The 18642-nt window shown below is 34.8% G+C and overlaps 2 protein-coding genes across 2 annotated transcripts; one reads left to right on the forward strand and one right to left on the reverse strand.

The window, feature by feature from the left end:
- The first annotated feature begins 238 nt into the window (after positions 1-238).
- LOC133333806 (ankyrin repeat domain-containing protein 13D) lies at positions 239-4907 on the forward strand. Its single transcript, XM_061542095.1, has 10 exons — positions 239-340; positions 655-787; positions 873-1043; positions 1421-1564; positions 1634-1950; positions 2011-2103; positions 2175-2354; positions 2415-2745; positions 2833-3040; positions 4696-4907. The coding sequence occupies exons 1-10, from the start codon at positions 242-244 to the stop codon at positions 4898-4900; spliced, it is 1881 nt and encodes a 626-aa protein (XP_061398079.1). The 5' UTR covers positions 239-241; the 3' UTR covers positions 4901-4907.
- Positions 4908-8950: 4043 nt separating this feature from the next.
- LOC133333812 (exostosin-3) lies at positions 8951-15336 on the reverse strand. The gene is made up of 5 exons (XM_061542100.1): positions 15055-15336; positions 14861-14986; positions 13161-14798; positions 12259-13095; positions 8951-9065 (listed from the first exon to the last, which is right to left on the reverse strand). Exons 1-5 carry the CDS (start codon positions 15334-15336, stop codon positions 8961-8963), a joined length of 2988 nt encoding a protein of 995 aa, XP_061398084.1. The 3' UTR covers positions 8951-8960.
- Between the last annotated feature and the right edge of the window lie 3306 nt (positions 15337-18642).

The following is an 18642-nucleotide window of genomic DNA, read 5'->3' on the forward strand; positions in this document are numbered from 1 at the left end:
TTATTCATGGCAACAAAAAGTGACCAAAGACCGAGGAACAAATAACAAAAAAATATATTCAAGTGAAATTTACTCGAAAAGTGTGAAATTGCATTGGTTTGCGCAGCGGAATATCAACACTAATTAAAAATTAGAGTGCGGGGTGACATACAAACAAACAAATTAACAAATTTGATTAAATCACCATTACTACTGTTTGTCATCTTCGAATAATAAACCATACGAAGCCAACCACACAGCAATGAAGACCATCGAGGAAATTAAACAGGAGTTTCCACTGCATTGGCATGTTTGGGAAAATAATGTGGAGGAATTACGAGAAACTCTAAAGAATGGAAAGGTAAAGAAGCGGCGGTGATAATTGCAAGGATTTGGTTGTTGGTCTGATTGTATATTGAAGAGGGGAGGGGTGGGGTAGTGACTTGTCTGACCTGCTGGAGCATATATACACCAACAACAACAGAAGAATAGATTGTTGGCAGGTCGTGTGTGAAAGTAAATTAAGGTTTCCGGGTCAATAGTAAAATGACCAAAACCACCACCCCAAAAGAACACCCAGTTGACTGAACCTTTCCCTACCTACCTCTTTCTGCTCTGCTGCTTTGTAATTATTCATATATTTAATTATTGTATATACTCTTCTTCTTCGTATAGATTGATAAGGAAAAAGTCGATCCCAGAGGCCGAACCCCATTGATGTTAGCGGTAAAATTGGGCCATCTACAATGTGTGAAATGTTTGCTATCCGCCAAATGTAATGCCACTTATGAACATGAGGGTTGGTCAAGTATGTATTGCGGGTTTATAAGTCGCTCGTCCATCTGCATTAACCTAATGAACTTTACATATATATTTGTTGTATTTGTTTACAGTCGTGCAAGAGGCCGTGTGTACTGGCAATGAAGATATACTAACTGCCATTTTAGAGGTACGTGATTTGCAACGCCATGTCCAACGTGTAACACATGTTCCAAAATTATTGCAACATTTGTTGGATGCTCCTGATTTTTACATCGAAATGAAATGGGAGTTTACGTCATGGGGTAAGTTTATCTGCTGAGGCACACAAGGTGTGTTTTCTTTAGTATTGGCTATTGTGAAAGCTATATCGAAATTTGAAAATGTCCGAAAGGAATAATATATCTGCAGTTAAAATACAAGAATGCTACCTAATGAAAGTGTACACAATATGTCAAAAAACTTCATTAGTGGTGTCATATTTACATATAATTGTCTTCAATTTATTCTTCATCGGATAATTTTATTCTCGAGGAAGTTGTTCTCCTAGGAAATAGAATTTCTTGCAGCTTAAGTGTGTTCAGTCCAGATAAATACTGAAGATAATACTTTTCTATATTATATTATGTGTACTTTTTGTATACTTTGCGGATTACTACATTTTATTTAAATTTTATTACAGTTCCATTAATGGCACGGCTCTGTCCAAGCGACACTTATCGTGTCTATAAACGTGGAGCAAATGTTCGTATCGATACCACATTATTGGGCTTTGATAACAACACATGGCAGAGAGGGAATCGCTCCTATATATTTAAAGGGTCTAGTAAGTATGAATCACTTATCAACTTTTAGGAAACTAACTGCAAATCCCACCCATTTCTTTAACTTACAGATGAAAACGCTACAATGATTGAAGTTGATCATGATACACGTGAAGTTATGATCGAACAAATGAATTCGGAAATTGGTGACATTATTGCAATACCACCACCAATTGGTGGCGTGAAGGCCCGTCTAAATGCACCGGTTATAACGAATAGCATTGAAATGGAAAAGATCAGTTTCGAAAGAAATAAATCAGGTATATGGGGTTGGCGTAGTGAAAAGTCTGAAGTCATAAATGGTTACAATTGCAAAGTGTATGGTGCAAGTAATGTGGAATTTATTACCAAAACTCGTATGGATCATCTAACGGAAGAGCAAATTAAGGTAATTTAAAAGTAGCATTTCCCAATGATCAATTTTTTAATAACAGGATTTTGTTTATAGGCCAAGACATCAAGAACGCCATTCCATAACTTTTTGGGCTTAGCCGAAGAAGAATATATATCAAGTCCAGATTTAGCAAATTTAAGAGAAAGGGTATGTTTATTGAATTTACGAGAATATATTAAATACAAATAATCATTAATTTTACATTTTGCATTTCTCAGACCCCAACGCCGCATACTGAGGAACATAATGAAAATGGTGATGAGGCATCCAACAGCAATAGTTCCAACAATTCCGGTTCCAGTTCCCCCAGAACTGTTATAACTCCCCAAGAATACTTTTCTAATGATGTAGATTTGGGGGGTCGTGATATTGGTCGGCCAAAGAAACTAAATACCAAAGTAAATACTACAATATTTGCAATGTTTTTTTTATTTAATTAAAATATGCAATTGTTTTAGATACAACGTTTCAAAGCCAATCTCTGGCTTTGTGAAGATTATCCAATGCGTTTACAGGAACAAGTACTTCCAATCTTAGATCTTATGTCCACCATGGCTAGTCCTCATGTGTCCAAATTAAAAGACTTCATTACAATGCAACTGCCTTCCGGTTTCCCAGTTAAAATTGAGATACCCCTATTTCATGTCCTGAATGCATGCATCACATTTGGCAATGTCTTTGGTATGACCACACCGGTGGAGCATGTAACAACGATTAATGAAGATGATCGCATTACATGTATAGTGGATGATGTTTGTTTTAACGAACCTCTACACTATACCAAGAAAGGTGGGTTAGTTCTGATTTAGTATAATGCTCGTAACTCACTCAACTTATGAGTAACTTCATTTCATTGTATTTTTGATTCTGATCTAGGAGCAGACGTAAGGCGCCAAATGCCATTAGACGAAGACGATATGCTGCAATACGCCATTGAACAAAGTCTAGTCGAAACAACTGGCGGTGCTTGTAGTGTACATAATTTAGAAAGTTCCTCATCGTCCACGGATAAAGTTGATATATGGGAAGCCCTGAGAGGTCAGGGAGTCGGAGCTGAAGATGAAGAAGATGAACAGCTGCAAAGGTAATTTGGATATGCATGTGATTAAAAATTTCTTATGTTGAGATGTTTTGATTCCTAAAAAATACCATGAAATATGGAATATAAAAGTGATATCAAGCATTGGCTTTCCAACTACCTTAATGGTCGTTGAGTTCCGTGGCCAAAAATCCAAATATTGCAATATCAAAATGGTAGCAACGTAAGGCGGTGTCCTTTCTCCCATTTTGTTCAACATGTATCTTACGAAACTCCACATTCCTCCACCAAATGTTTCTGTGGTGTCGTACGTCGATGTCTGTACGACGTAAGAGCAAAAATGTCCAACTATTTAGCCACCATTAAAAACTTCTTCGGGAAGTGCAATTTAAAATTGTCCACTGCAAAGTCTACTGTCACATTTCACTCCCTGTAGGCTAGAAGTCAATTTAGAACTTGACATTTCCATTCAAGGTAGGCGCATCCATAATTCGAAAATCCTTGGGGTGGTCTTCGATAATCTCCTCCATTTCTCCTCGCACTCTAACCAAAAATGGAAAAAAAGTTCTGAAAGATTTGGCTGACAATATTTTCAGGAAAGAACTTTTACCAAACAGCCAACCTTTTACAACAACAACAGATCTTCTACTTTGTAGTCCTTGTTATTGACGCACAGATTTCAGATAACATTTGTGGACTTCAGATTTAATATATTGTGCTATACTTTCCTTGACCCTCCCAATCAAATTCATTCTGACTTGTATAAGTGGGCGATTTCTTTATATTATTATGGCAAGGATAACTCTCTCTGAAACACTTAAGCTGGTACTGCAATCAAAGTTTTATTACTTTTCTGACTTACAAGAAAATCTTCGCTTCCACATGGAGATGGTCCGCAGCATTCTGATAAATATCAAAACATATGCCAATTCTGAAACTGGCGCCAATGAATTTTCAATAGCTTTTGGTAGGTCAAGAGCTGCCAACAACTTTCAGGATAACTTTCCTTGTGTCTTAAGAGCATTCGCTACTGGTGGTGAATTTTAGATTGGCTTGTTAATTTTTCTTTGCTGGCTCCAGGAGAAAAACCACAATGGCTATTTTCAATGATTTGGATTTGGAACGATGTGTTTGGTTAACGAAAAATGAATTACTCTTGTCAGCTACTGGGATTCAGTTCGTTTCGTTTTTTAATTGAGGGGGGCGAACATCTTAGATTATCTTAAAAGTTTAATTCGATATAAATATATTAAAAAATTTAATTGACTATTTAATTTTTCGTTTTAATAATTATTACATTTTTCTGTGTGACTAAAATACGATGCAAGTTTTGAAAAATTTTAAATTTGTTTTATTGCTGCTTGCCTCCCCAACTATTGGCTAGATTAACAATTAATAAAGCAAACAGTCAAAAAACAACACCAACACGTCTAGCACCACCAACAACATTTTCACAACATTCCAAATCCTCACCCAATTCTCCTAGAAATCGTCAAAATACGAATCCTCAAAATTTCAAAAATGATATTAACTACATGAAAAACATATTCAAATAATTTTATTACTTATTATCATGGTTATTTTTTTTTTTAAATCACCAAAACTCCTTTACCGCTCCCATATTTCACAAGTATTGCTAATTTGGTCATTAGTGGTAGTTAAACCCCCAACCTGTGCTTTCTCAATTTATTTTCCCATAGAGTGCTACAGGAATCGTTGTGTGCAGTTAATGTGGCAAGTTCTCCTGCTTCGGACGACGATGATGGCGGCTTTAAATATATCGATCCGGATTTAGCGCTGGCTCTACGGCTGAGTCAACAGGATCAGCAGCAATATGAATTGGAACGTAAACGTGAACAGGAAATGATAGAACAAGCTTTGAAATTGAGCTTACAAGAGCATTAAATTGTGGTATTTTTTTATATTCTACTTATCATCATTAAGTTAGTTTTCATTTTTTTATATATTTTTTGTTTAAAAAACAAAATAGACACAAAAAGTTGTCTGCTTTCTGAAACGTGTCCTTTTAAAAATAAGTCTATAAATATATTTTATTTAAATATATAAAAAACAAAGTCACTTTAATTATCACTTATAGTTTTGATAATCTATGTATTTAAATATGTTTGTATTTTTTTTTTATTTTTTCTCTTTTTCTTTGTTTTGTTTCATAAACACACACATAATTAAATTATGCCAAAACCATTTTTTATTTGCAATCTTTATGTTTTTTTGTTAAAATCGTGTTATTTAAGATCTTATTATTAATTGCAAATATTGAAAACCAGAAAACCCAATTATATACACTAAACAATATACTTTTGTATACTTAATTGTAACAAACGTATATGTATTTACACATATATGTTAAACATATTATAAAACACATTCACATATATACGTACTATACTCTACATTACACACAGAAGAGACTTGTCTTGAATCGTAACATTTCGAAGTGAAAAATAAAGAAAATAAAAACAAAAAAGAAACAAATCTAAAAAAACAATATTATCACTTTATTTTAATTTGTTATATTTATTATATATAGAAATAAAAAAAGAAATAAAGTGAAAGAAATAAATCACAGTACCATACACGAAAATATCAAAGTATCAAAATGTGTTTTTAATTTGGAGGAAGTGAGTAGACAGACGGCTTATTCAATAATCCCACAGAAATCGACTCGTACAAAATGTTAATTACTTTTTATTTTAAAAAAGAGTCAATTCTATTTTATTCTACTTATGTATTTTATTTACGATAGAGTAACCACTTCCGTTTTCATTTAGCATTTAGGTAATATTTAAATATTTGAATTTAGCAGTTAATTATGTAAATAGTGCCATAAAATCTCATATTTGTTCTTAAAACTTTTTTTGTACAACCACATGAAGTATATAAGCAAAACCTAATTTCATTATAGGACCTCTCATCGGTTTAGCAATCATTAGTCTAGCTATGTTGTTGCTGTTGCTATGAATGGTCTCCGAGTATACCATTCATATGGTATTGTTCTGCTGAATGGACGACTTTGTCGATATGAATGCTATACAGACCTCCCTGATAGGTTGAACTAAAAGATCACGCTCTCTCTCTCTATATATATATCATGGATATCTCTCCTGACTTGCCTGGTCGGGGAAGCCTGTCCATAAGTATATGTCATGGGTGTTCTTGACAAAGCAGGTGCTGCATCTGTAAAATTTAGAATGGACGGGTAGAATTCGCCACATCTGAAATAACCACTGGTGTCATAAGGACACACTCTTTTGCAATGCCCCTATGTATCACTTTCACTTGCAAACCACACTGGCGTCGCACAGCTTACCATTGACTGTCCTTTTGCTTTACATGCCGGTCAGCGACTTGAAGACCTTGTTCCTAGTTCTCAGTTTATCGTAAATAGCAGTAGCTTACCAAGACGACTTGAATAGTCCTTCGAATGTTACAAACAATATATTAGGGGTCTGTTCACCATCTATTATTAGTTTCAGTAGATCAGAGTGTCCAAGAAAGATGTGATTGTAGATTTAGTGGCGCATGAAAAAATGTATATATCATTAATGATATAATATATATGATAATATATTACAACCTTTCTATGCCGTCCGGTAGTTGTGTATAATCGGTACAAATAAATTACCCACTTTGGAGAACTCCCTGCTGAACTGTACTTCTTGTTTTCGAACTCCTTATATAATTGACGTCCACGCATATTTATACCCTCAGCCCTATGGCCTGATCGAAATATTGGTTTCAGACTCCATGTTTCGTTGAACCAAATATGTTTAGACAATTTGGATTCGATATACAAATGTCCGTCCGTCTGTCTGGCCGGTTGGTCCGCACGATCACTATCGAAGGGGGTAAACGATGTCATCCAAACTTTGCACATCTTTCAAACTTTGTTCAAGTCCGAAGATGGGGCCCATTGGTCCACTCCTTGACCCACAAAGGTTCGTCCCACTTCTTCTTGTACCTCCCTCACAAATGGTGAACATCTTCAATATTTATAAATTCAACATCAAGCGAATGGAATGTTCGATTTAAACCAAACTTCGCACAATACATTTTCTTTATCAAGCCTAGATCAAGTCCGAAGGTGGAACCCGTCGGCCATCTCCTTCTGATACCTCCCATACAAAGGGTTAATATTTTATAAACTTGCGAATTTAATTTGAAGCGAATTGAATATCCGATTAAATCAGCATTAAATCCGTAAACTGTTTGATAAAAACATTTGCCTTGTATAAAGCGAATAATAAAACCTGTGTGTAATCCCAAAGACCTCCGCAAAATAAAGACACTTTTTTTGCTTGTTTTTATTATTTAACATTTCAAACTCGGTTGGAGGTTGATTTTCACTACATCCGCGAATAGCTTGGTTGATGGTATCCAAGGCATTCGACATTTCAAGAGCAACCAATAGGTTGGTTCTGCGTGCTGAATTGGGCTATCGGAAAATTGTTTCTCATCTTCAGCTATGCTAAGATCCTTGCCAGGCAGCGGGACTACTCTACCGATATATAGAAGGCTGATTATAAATACGTAGCTCCGGGTTCATCAAGTGACCAGAGGCTGCTGGTCAATCCGGTACATTGAACCAACCTTCGTGGGATTGGTGTTGTACTTCTATTATTTCTTTCGAAATAGGCTGGCGATTGGTACGTCTCAAATGCCGAATCTACATCTAGAACGCTGTGATCTTTCAACGATATTTCTATATAGAAAATATACACAATTTTAACATTTTCAAAAATTTAAAATTTATTTGGAATTTTTAGTATTACGATAATCACACTCGCACATACTATTATGCGTATGTATGTTTGTATTTATAAATGTATAAAAATAAATTTGAGAGAAAAAAATGTTGATTGGATATTTTTTAGTGATACTAATAAAGTTGCTTATATTATTTTGAATAAAATATTTTTATGGAATATCAAATTACAACAAAATTAACCATTAGGAATTATCAACCGATAATATGAAATAAAATTTTAAGTACTGAAAAAAATTTAAAATTAAAATAAAGTCGATGTTATAAGGAATTTATTAAAGTAGTAAAATAAAAGGTGGGATATGATTTCACAGAAATATAAAAGAAAATGCTGCCAACGAAATGGATACAATTGTTAAAACATATACATGAACAGATCACAAATATTTCGCTAAAATTTGATTAAATACAATAATAAAATTGAGCTATATAACTAAAAAAAAATTACATGTACTATTAAAGGTAAAGAAAAAATTTATTGATTTATGATATAAAACAAATGTTGCATTTAATCAATATTTTTTACAATTTAATTTGAATTTTCATTTTACAAATTGCGTATTTGATTTTTAAGCAATGCTCGGTTAAACAATTCAAATGGATGGAAATTTTGTTGTCTTAATAGTTAATTTGACGATTTTCTCAATAATTTTGTTTTTATATTTTGTTTCAAAAACTAAATTTTAGATAACAGAATGTATGTGTGTTGTGCTCAGTTGTAATAAAAATAATAATAGTTAAACGTAATAGCAAAATTTGTTGTAAAATAAGTGTATAATTAATATATATGGTATGTACATAAAAAATAAAAATAAATTGTATAAAAATGTTTACACTATCAATTAAAAAAAGAAATTTTAAAACTCTTAGCATACATTTAAAATTAAAAACTAATATGACACATTGCTACAAAAGCCTTAAAAAGTCGTTTTAGCTTTTAGTTTTTTTTCTAAAAAAATATGTTCTCATTTTAAAATTATTGCACCTTAATTGTAGTTTAGTTGATTTCTTAATCGAAATAGTGATCTTTAATAGTAATAATGCGCATCCGATTGTTGCGAAATAAAAATATTCTTCTATTGGATAAAGAAGAAGTGTATATTAAAACTTAATAATAAGCTGAGTTAGTTTGTTTCAGTTATTCTAAATTACTTATGTTTGTATATATCCGTATATAATTTAAATATACTTAAAGCATTTTTGTTTGTCGTGTGGTATACGGGTCTTAAATAATATCGAATCTGCTCGATATTGTGTATTTAAAAGTGGTGTATAGCCGAAGACCTGAAAGTATGAAATTGAGGGAAAATATATAAAAGTTTAATTATAAATATGTACTTAAATACTCCAAAACAATAATATATATAAAAAATTTTATGTGTACACAATTTCACATCGCGATGCCAAAATGAATAGATGTTTGAACAACATATTTTTATATACATATACGGCAAAAATGCGCCTCATCGAAATATTGGTTTTAGACCCCATTCTTCCAACAATTTGGAGCCGATGCGCACGAAATTTAATCAAAATTGTGATTAAATTTATGTTAAAAAATTGATTAAAATTTATGTTGAAACAATGCGAACGGACTATCCGATTTGAAACAAACTTTGTACCATCTTTACAAAGCCTAGATCAAATCCAAAGATGGGACCAATTGGACAACTCTTTCTGGAATCTCCGCCCACAAATAAATCCAATATCAGGCGAATGGAATGCCTGATTTAAACAAAACTTTGCACAACGTATTACCTTTGCCAGATCAAGTCCGAATAGGTCCGGTCAACCCCTTCTGGTACCTCCGCCACAAATTGCGAAATTTTCAATATTTATAAATCCACCGTGTGATATGCATTTAAAATTCATTTCCTCGGTCGGAAACATTATATGGGGAGTATCTAATTGCAAACAGTCTACCAGAAGAGTCAAATTCAAACCCTCAGGATGAAATATTAAACATATCGAAAATTAAAGGGACCTTCGAATAAAAGCTATTTACCAACATAAACATAAACCTATGATGAAATTTTAACAAATTTCAGAAAATGGGAAGAGATTTTTATATGAAGACAATCTCAACACAGTCAATTCGGTTAAAAAATATGGATAAAACCTTCAAACTAAACCTTCTTCGATAACAATAAATACAATAGACACATTCTTTTATTTTCCGTCAAATTATTCAGCAAAGAACGACCTGCACGGTGTGTCGACGAGGATATGCCATGATCGATATTCCGTCCTCTACCAAACAATAGTGTATGAACTCAGTAAACTTTAAATACCCCAATTTTATAATCTTATCGTAAACTCAGCACCAAATTTTCCTATAACACATTTGAAAATTATTTCTTTGTTCGTTACTAGCATATACCTTCGTTAGCGAATGTGGGAAGTATTTAAAACCCAATACCAAACCTTATATAACACTTTTGGAACAATTTAGTACCTATGTTCTCTTATAGTATTTTCCCAAACTACCTCCATATCTCAACCCTATTCTGACCGCAAAAGAAATCTAGCTCTATACAAAATATGGTGTCATTTTTTACCCTTTGTACTCTTGTAAAATTTCCAAATTTCAAATATCCAAATTAAGTACCAGTATAAAAAATTGTAACAAATTTAGTGCCATTTAGTAAACATTTCCAAAACTTTCTACATACCCCAATCCAACACCCCAAAAGTGATCCTAACTTCACATGTCAAGATTCCAGCTCTATTGGTTTACCTAAATCCAAATTTGGTACCATTTTGTACACATTTCCAAAACTTTATACATACCTGAATCCTACATCCCAACAGTGATCCTAACTTCAAATTTCGAGATTTTAGCTCTATCGGTTCACTCAAATCCTTATTTTGTACACATTAGTACAAATTTCCAAAACTTTCAACATATCTCAATCCTACACCCCAACAGTAACTCCATCTCCAAATTTCAGGATTCCAGCTGTATTGGTTCACCCAAAATTTAAATTGTACAAAATTTAGTACAGTTTAGTACCCATAAATATACATTTTTAAAACTACATCCATGCCCTAATCTTACACTCCAACAGAACCATTATTTCCAAATTTCAAGGTTTCCAACTCAATTGGTTCACCTAAAAGTTAAATCGTACCAAATTTAGTACACATTAGTACGAATTTCCAAAACTTTCCATAAAGCCCAATTCTACACCCTCAAATTTCAAAATTTTAGCTCAATCGGTTCACCCAAACCCGCATTTAGTACAAATTTCCAAAACTTCATTGCATCGGTTCAACCGACCTTTAAATTTTACACAATTTAGTTCACATTAGTAAAAATTTCCAAAACATCCTAAATAGCTCAATTCTGCCCCAACAATGATGCTAACCCCAGCTGTAAAGATTACAGCTCTATCGGTTCATCCAAATCCAAATTTGGTACCATATAGTACACTTTAGTACAAATCTTCAAAATTCTCTACATACCATAATCCTACACCCCAACAGTGATACTGACTCCAAATTTCATTGTTCCAGCTCTACCGGTTTACAAAAATCCAAATTGTACCAATTATAGTACGATTTAGTACTTTTCGTACACATAAGTGAAAAATTTCCAAAACTACGTACATATCCCAATCCTACACTCTGACGGTAATTTTAATTTAAATTTTCAGGATTCCAAATCGATTTGTACCTCCAAATTAAATTTGTACCAAATATAGTACCATAGAGTACTTTTCGTATACATAAGTACACGCTTCCAATCCAGCTCCTTATAGCGACCATTAATTTGTATTCCAAATTTCAAGTTTTTAGCTCAATCCATTCACATGTTACGAAATTGTACCAATTTAGTACATTTCAGAACTTTTCGGATACTTATAGTTCGAATATCCAAAAAACCCTTTGCTACATCTATTCTACACTCCATCAAATTTCAGAGTTCTAGCTCTACCGGCCAAATACAAATGAAACCAGATTTAGTACTTTTCGTACCGTTCTAGTACGAATTTCCCAACAACCCAGCCTTATCTGACACCTTTGGACCCTCACCTAAAATTTGAAGATTCTAGCTTCAGCCGTTTCGTCAGGGCTTTGATGAACCGTTAAGTCAGTCAGTCAGACAATCACTTTACTCTTTTATTAGTATTAGTATAATCTTAAATTGATATTGTAAATAGTACGCCAAGTAAATGGACGTAATAGCTATTAAGCCCCATCTACACATTAATAGTTTCACTATACCATCCTGTCGATGGGGTACTGTACAATAGTTCACAATACAGTACAAAAATCAAATATATTTGTATTTTTTGTTTAGTATGGTTCTTGGAAGAATTTTGCAAAAACTTCTTCTAAATGTACTGTGCTCACAATACAGTACAAAAATCAAATATATTTTTATTTTTTTTAGTATGGTTCTTGGAAGAATTTTGCAAAAACTCCTTCTAAATGTTAAATTAACGATATTGATACATATACATTTTGTACTTACTTGTGAAAAGAAATTTATACACTTATGCCTCTCCTGGAAATGAGTATCATCTTCACTTAAAGATACTGGACATCCGGGACACCGGAAGGTCCAACGAGATGTTACTTTCACTGGCGGTTTTCGTGTTATATGCGACACAAGGAAATTCATAGCAATATCTTCACAATTCATATACTCGTCCACTTTATCACGTATTGCCTGTGGCAATTGATATGTGTACAAGTACATATAGTATTTATGGATGAAGGCAGCACCCGTCAACACCATACTCAGTTCACAACTGTAATTGGAGTTGTAATTCCAATGATGATTATCATTTAAATCCCATGCATGAAACCGTCCAGGGAAACCAACAACACGGTCGCGATGTTCTCGCCACACACGAAAACCGAAAAGTATTTCGTCATGTCGTAAATGAGCATCATCATCGACAGATAGAACAGCTTCCGTTTCGATAACATCATAAGGGAGGAAGCGATTGTTGAGCGAGTTTCGTGGTGCTCTAACAACTGCTACAGGTACGCCTATGTCCGGCCAACGTAGATCATCTAATGGTGGTTTAGGTGAATTCCACACAACTACTACTTTGTGCAAATATGGCAAGCCATAGAGTCGTCCCAACGAGTCCATCAGTACTTGTTCTCGTTCATATGTTAGTATGACAATTGTAAACTGTTCCCTGGGATAATTGCCACCTAAGGCTTCACTGAACTCTTTACCAGCACCACCGCTGCCCTTGCCAATTGGACGGAAACCCATGTGAGAGCCCATAAATTTTGCTTCTGAAGGCAGTACTGGGTCAAAAGGCAATTGAGGATACATATAAAATGGATCAACCTGTTATGGGCAATAAAATGGGAGAACTATTAACAAATGAAGATAATGTAAAATTTCGATCTTACCCAATCATTCCAGGCTTCCCTTGATTGCATCCTCAAAATGGTGTAATTACGCTTGAATGCAGGACTTGGATATGGCGGTTCCATAGGTCCCAATGATTCTTCAGGTTCTGTATCCATACCAACGGGTGGATCCGATTTCAGGGGAATAAATGTATTGTTGAAAACACTTTGGGCTATAACTGGTGGAACTGGCCTGGGTGGTATACCCAAACGATCACGTAAACTTGCTATAACCGTATCCACTGTGGACTGCACGGAACTTAAATAACGTTCCCAAACTAAACGACCTTGACGTCGCATCAGCAAGAGATCACCGTCCTGGATTGCCCTCAATAGGAAGTGCAATTCTGTAATACGGGCTTTTGGCAACAGTAATGCTACTCGACGCCAATCAATTGTTTCACTGTAAGGTAGACGTACCTCATCGGCTCCCAGTATTACCGGTATCGCACCAGAACGTAAAGCTTCATAAAGACGTGCCAACATCAATGTTGAACTAACCCGTCTCTCCAGGGGTGGTAGAATTAAAGCGAAAGTGGATTCTTTTAAAATTTGTTTACGCGATGAATCGGTGCCGCACAATGCCCAGTCGACAACAGCATTATCATCTTGTTGTTCCGTTGCCGGAACACATTTGAATTGCAGAAGGAACTTGTCCAGTGTGGGACCTTTCGCCATTTCGGTCAGATGGTCCAATATGAAATCATCCAAAGGATGAGGTGATTGTAAGGGCTGATTTAATGGTCGCAATTCACCTTGGAATGACAGAAGGTAAGCACGTCTTGCTGGCACCATTGCGGCACATTCTTGCCAAACGTCACCGCCCGGAGGACCCAATATGGGTGGTACTATCAAGTCATAGTTTTGTCGGAATTGTGCCGCTTCGAATGATGATTGTACTACAATGGCACGCATTGTATTCTGATTGAGTAAAGCATTGGTGGATTTGGAATTGAGATTTCTTCGGGCAAGATTTAGGAGTACATGATTGCGTCCATCACCACCCCAATATGGTAGTTTGTAGATTTTATTCATATCGATGGCGTTGTATTTGTCTTGTACTCCATACACTGAACCACTTTTCTCTTTTTCTTCTTCCTCATGGGCTGCATAACGATTATTCTTCACCGATTCGCTTTCATACAAAGCTTCACCAATTAATACCAAATATATGCAAGCTTGTTTGGGATCTCTGACAATATGAGCGTTGTACCCCAATGTTTGTTTAATGGTTGTCCGTAGGAAACCATCGATTTCATAGCCGGGCTTTAAGACATTATATGTATCTGGGTCATAGAGATAAACGGGAAACCCCGAGGTCAAACTACAGCGTGAGTGATCGAAACAATTGTGCATTTCACATGTGACCATCGTTTGTAATGAGGTGGCAGGCATGTTGCGAGGTAAGGCATTTGGATACAAGGTACGTGGTAGTGCCAGGTCTGGTGTATTTCGCTGCACTGCTTCTTTTTGTGCCACCTGAGCTTGTTCAACCGATATTTTAAGTCTCTCCAGTTCGGTTTGTTCACGCATCAAATCTTGTTTGAGTTCTTCGATTTTTTGATTGCACTGTCCAATGTCGGATTGAAGCTTTTGACGACGTGCTTCCAGCTCGCGCAATTCAATGGAAACGGTGCTCTGTAAAATAGGAATATTGTGTTACCACAATATTTTTATTTTCCAACCTCCTCTCCACTTACCTTTATTCGGAGCAGCTCCTCAATTCTCATTTTCAAATCACTGGCTCGCATGGAGCTGAAATCTTCATAGGCATCCAGCAGAGGTCTTTGCCTATGCAAATCCAATTGGGGAACATCACTATCGGGCTATAAAATAAAAATAGCAACACAATTACCGCTTTGAACACTCATCTCACTCACACGCAAACACTTACATTTAGTAGATTCCGGTGAGCAAATAAGGGCAATAGAACCAACAACAAAAGTATCAACAATATACTTTTGTAGATCCGATAATGTCGAAACCAAGAATTAATACTGCCACAGACAACGGAAATAAATCCACCGAGGGAAATTGTTGTTGCCGATGTTGATGATGGTGGTGATACCATTGTTGGTTTTTCGCCAGTGTCTACTTCTAATAGGTGATAAGTGCTGATATTGGACGAAGATGATGATAAATGAGCCTGCTGATGTCCCGTATTGTTCGTGCTCATTTTGTCCAGTTACTGGTTGATGACTTGTTAGTTCACAAATCGTTCCCAAAGACGTACGCTGTTAACATCTTTTCATTGTATTGATGGAGTTGGAGTTTTTTCTTAATTATCACTAAAATTAAATTTATTAAAATATTTTAACAAATTAAGGAAACTAAAGTACACCGACCGTAAATACGCACCACAAACGTCGTCGTACCAAAGCCACACACTGAATGAATGAAGGCGCCTACGAAATTACAATGCCGACAGAGTTAAAAAAACGACGGCAAATAGGTTTCAAGACGTAACTGATAAAGCAGAATCAAAACAAAACGGCTGATAAAGGCCAAGAATCAAAACAAAATTGGCGAGGACTGTATAGGGCATTAGAAATCTATTGGCGGCAAAATGAACAGCTGACAAAATGTGAAAACTAAAGTTGAGTATACATCATCGATCGATTATGTTGGTATGGAACTCATAAGTGTGCTTTTCCACAGGCAGATTTTTATTTGGCAAATTTTTTGTTTTCTCTTTTGAAATTTTCGCTTGCTTTTCCATTAGCAAATTTTTCTTTGCCAAATTTGCGAAACAAAATACAAAAGAAAGAAAATAAAAGTCAAAAGTGTTTGCATTTTAAAGATTTTTTTTTAAAATTTTATTTATTTTTTATATATTTTTTTATATAAATTGCAAAAATTAAAAATTAAATTTCACTTGCACAAATTAAAGCAACAGGTTTGTAAACAAAAGCCGGCTGTGTGTCAGTAAAGCGAATAGGTTCAAAAGGAAATGTCAACAAAATTGTTTTCAACGAACAGAGCAAAGCAGAATTTGCGTGTACGGCAAATTCTGAACAGGCAAATTTTTGTTTTTCTTCCTCACACCCGTCTCGCCTACAAACTCAGTATTTGCCAAATAAAAATTTGCCTCTGGAAAAGCAGACTAAGGGATCTAGGCATTGTGTTTTCGAGTAATAAACAGGATGCGCAAAAATTCGCTCGCGAATGATTCAAAATACATTCTTTTCGTTTTGTGCTCATTTTAAGAATGAATTTATGGCGATAAACTCCCTACCAAACGAACATTCGCCAAAGAATGGTCGCACATACACTATTGATGATTGGGATTGGTGTTGAGAGTTTTTCTCTCTCTCTCATTGGTAAATTGAGAGTAATTAGAGTTGCGCAATTTTGTAACAAGCGTACTTTTTGTTCACAAAAGGTACGAATTGAATTGACGTACCAAAACAAAAAATAGATTTTTTTATTATTCGTGAATACATCAACGCTTAAATTATAACATATATTATTTATGCAACTAGCTGGTATAAATATTGGTCAATATTTCTCGATAATTATGATTTATTATCTTTTGAAGTAAAATTTTAGGTACTTTTTCGTACTTTTTTGTTCCTACCTGTGGCAATGTTTTCCAACTCCATCAATGAGAGAGAGAAAAAACTCTCAACACCAATCCCAACCACCAACAGTGTAAAACTGAGATAGAACGTATTTTAATCATTCTTCGCACCCTGGTAATAAACAATTTGTTTCAATGGGCGCAATTTCCTTTTTATTAATTTCTGTTTCGAGATGAGCTACATGATCAAAGTTACAATGAAAAGGAAAGTCAGAGAGATATTACATTCCCACCATTATGCGATGCGTTTCGCCTTTGGTTAAGCGGCTCATCAGGCATATTGTTGCCAAATTGCATCTACGAATTAAATTCAACCGTGTCAAGGTTCGTACATTTGGCATCACACCAGAACATTCCTTTTCAGAGCAGATTTTTTGTAGTGACGGACTTTTTTTCCATACCGACTACAATATATTTTTTTTAATGGTATACAACTGCATATTGCATATTTCCGCCTACCGCGTATATAGATAAAGATATTCCATTTGTGGAGTGTCTAAGGGTTATATCTTTAAAATTCACTAATATGGGTATTAATTTGAAGTGGCTGGAGTCTTGACTACAAAAATAATATAACTTTTAAGAAACCCAAAATTTCCAAGACGCGGGCTAGGAGAATTCCACTGGTACCCATAAAATGAATTTCTATTTAAACAGAATAGGTTAAATTAAGGGATATTTACCCACCAGTTGTTTAGTAGCTGCTTTCTCCTGAAAAGGGTAAAGTAGAAGAGAGGAAAAGGAAAGGAGTGGGTGGTATAGAAAGTAGTTACATGTTTTAGCTTGATCATGACATATGTTTGGTAAAGCTAAGTATTTTAACCCTTTGACGTATTTCCACGAGTCTGACTCGTGGTACAATTTCTGTGCCTAACATGATTATGATTCGATTCTCATAATAATAAGAATAAAACTAGTTAATGCCGTGCACAACATCTAATCTAAAATAAATAGTTTTATTACACGCATTCACATTTTGTTTCGTTTTGCGGCTGTTCTTAAGTCTGCTTTTCCACAGGCAGATTTTTATTTGGCAAATACTGAGTTTGTTGGCGAGAGGGGCGCGAGGAAGAAAAACAAAAATTTGCCTGTTCGGAATTTGCCGTACACGCAAATTCTGCTTTGCTCTGTTCGTTGAAAACAATTTTGTTGGCATCCTTTTGAACCTATTCGCTTTACTGACACACAGCCGGATTTTGTTTACAAACCTGTTGTTTTAATTTGTGCAAGTGAAATTTAATTTTTAATATTTGCAATTTATATAATAAAATATATAAAAAATAAATAAAATATTAAAAAAATCTTTAAAATGCAAACACTTTTGACGTTTTTTTTTTCTTTCTTTTGTACTTTGATTCGCAAATTTGGCAAAGAAAAATTTGGTAATGGAAAAGCAAGCGAAAATTTCAAAAGAGAAAACAAAAAATTTGCCAAATAAAAATCTGCCTGTGGAAAAGCAGACTAAGCATCAAAACCGGTTTACTTAGTGCAAGTTGTGTTCTAACAGTTGGAAGCGAACTTCGTTGCGCTAATTGATACGTCAAAGGGTTAATGGGATCTATTCCGGAGAAAAAAAGCTTGAGTATCTTTTTCGTGTGTATAACAAAAAAGGAACACTGGAGGTAGTGGCTTTTGCCAAATAATAAATATACGCAACAGGTTCTTGTGTTTATTTGAAAATGTTTCAACAAATAACAAAAACGCGAAAAATCAATTATTTTTTTTAATCGAGTAGGGAATACCATGAAATGTTAGGTATGTATGAATACTTACTTAGTTGGCTTGCGACAGAGCTTTCGTTCCATAAGCCGGGTTTAAAAAAGATTTCCAGCCGCGTCGGTCTTTTGTGCAGTTTTTCCAGTTTGAAAGATCATATTCGGCAATGATGTCTTCCACTTGATC

This window comes from Musca vetustissima, unplaced genomic scaffold (genome assembly GCF_032173495.1).
Source record: "Musca vetustissima isolate MV318-11 ecotype Yass unplaced genomic scaffold, APGP_CSIRO_Mvet_v1 utg2745, whole genome shotgun sequence".
In the NCBI taxonomy this organism is placed as follows: domain Eukaryota; kingdom Metazoa; phylum Arthropoda; class Insecta; order Diptera; family Muscidae; genus Musca; species Musca vetustissima.

What these genes read in the sequence shown, in the direction of transcription:
- LOC133333806 (XM_061542095.1), top strand. Translation starts at nt 242, where the DNA reads ATGAAGACCATCGAGGAAATTAAACAGGAGTTTCCACTGCATTGGCAT. An exon ending in AAACTCTAAAGAATGGAAAG is followed by an intron (nt 341 to 654) that starts GTAAAGAAGCGG and finishes TTCTTCGTATAG; the next exon opens with ATTGATAAGGAAAAAGTCGA. An exon ending in CAAAGAAACTAAATACCAAA is followed by an intron (nt 2,355 to 2,414) that starts GTAAATACTACA and finishes CAATTGTTTTAG; the next exon opens with ATACAACGTTTCAAAGCCAA.
- LOC133333812 (XM_061542100.1), bottom strand. Translation starts at nt 15,336, where the DNA reads ATGAGCACGAACAATACGGGACATCAGCAGGCTCATTTATCATCATCT. An exon ending in AGGAGCTGCTCCGAATAAAG is followed by an intron (nt 14,799 to 14,860) that starts GTAAGTGGAGAG and finishes CCTATTTTACAG; the next exon opens with AGCACCGTTTCCATTGAATT. An exon ending in GTATAAATTTCTTTTCACAA is followed by an intron (nt 9,066 to 12,258) that starts GTAAGTACAAAA and finishes TCATACTTTCAG; the next exon opens with GTCTTCGGCTATACACCACT.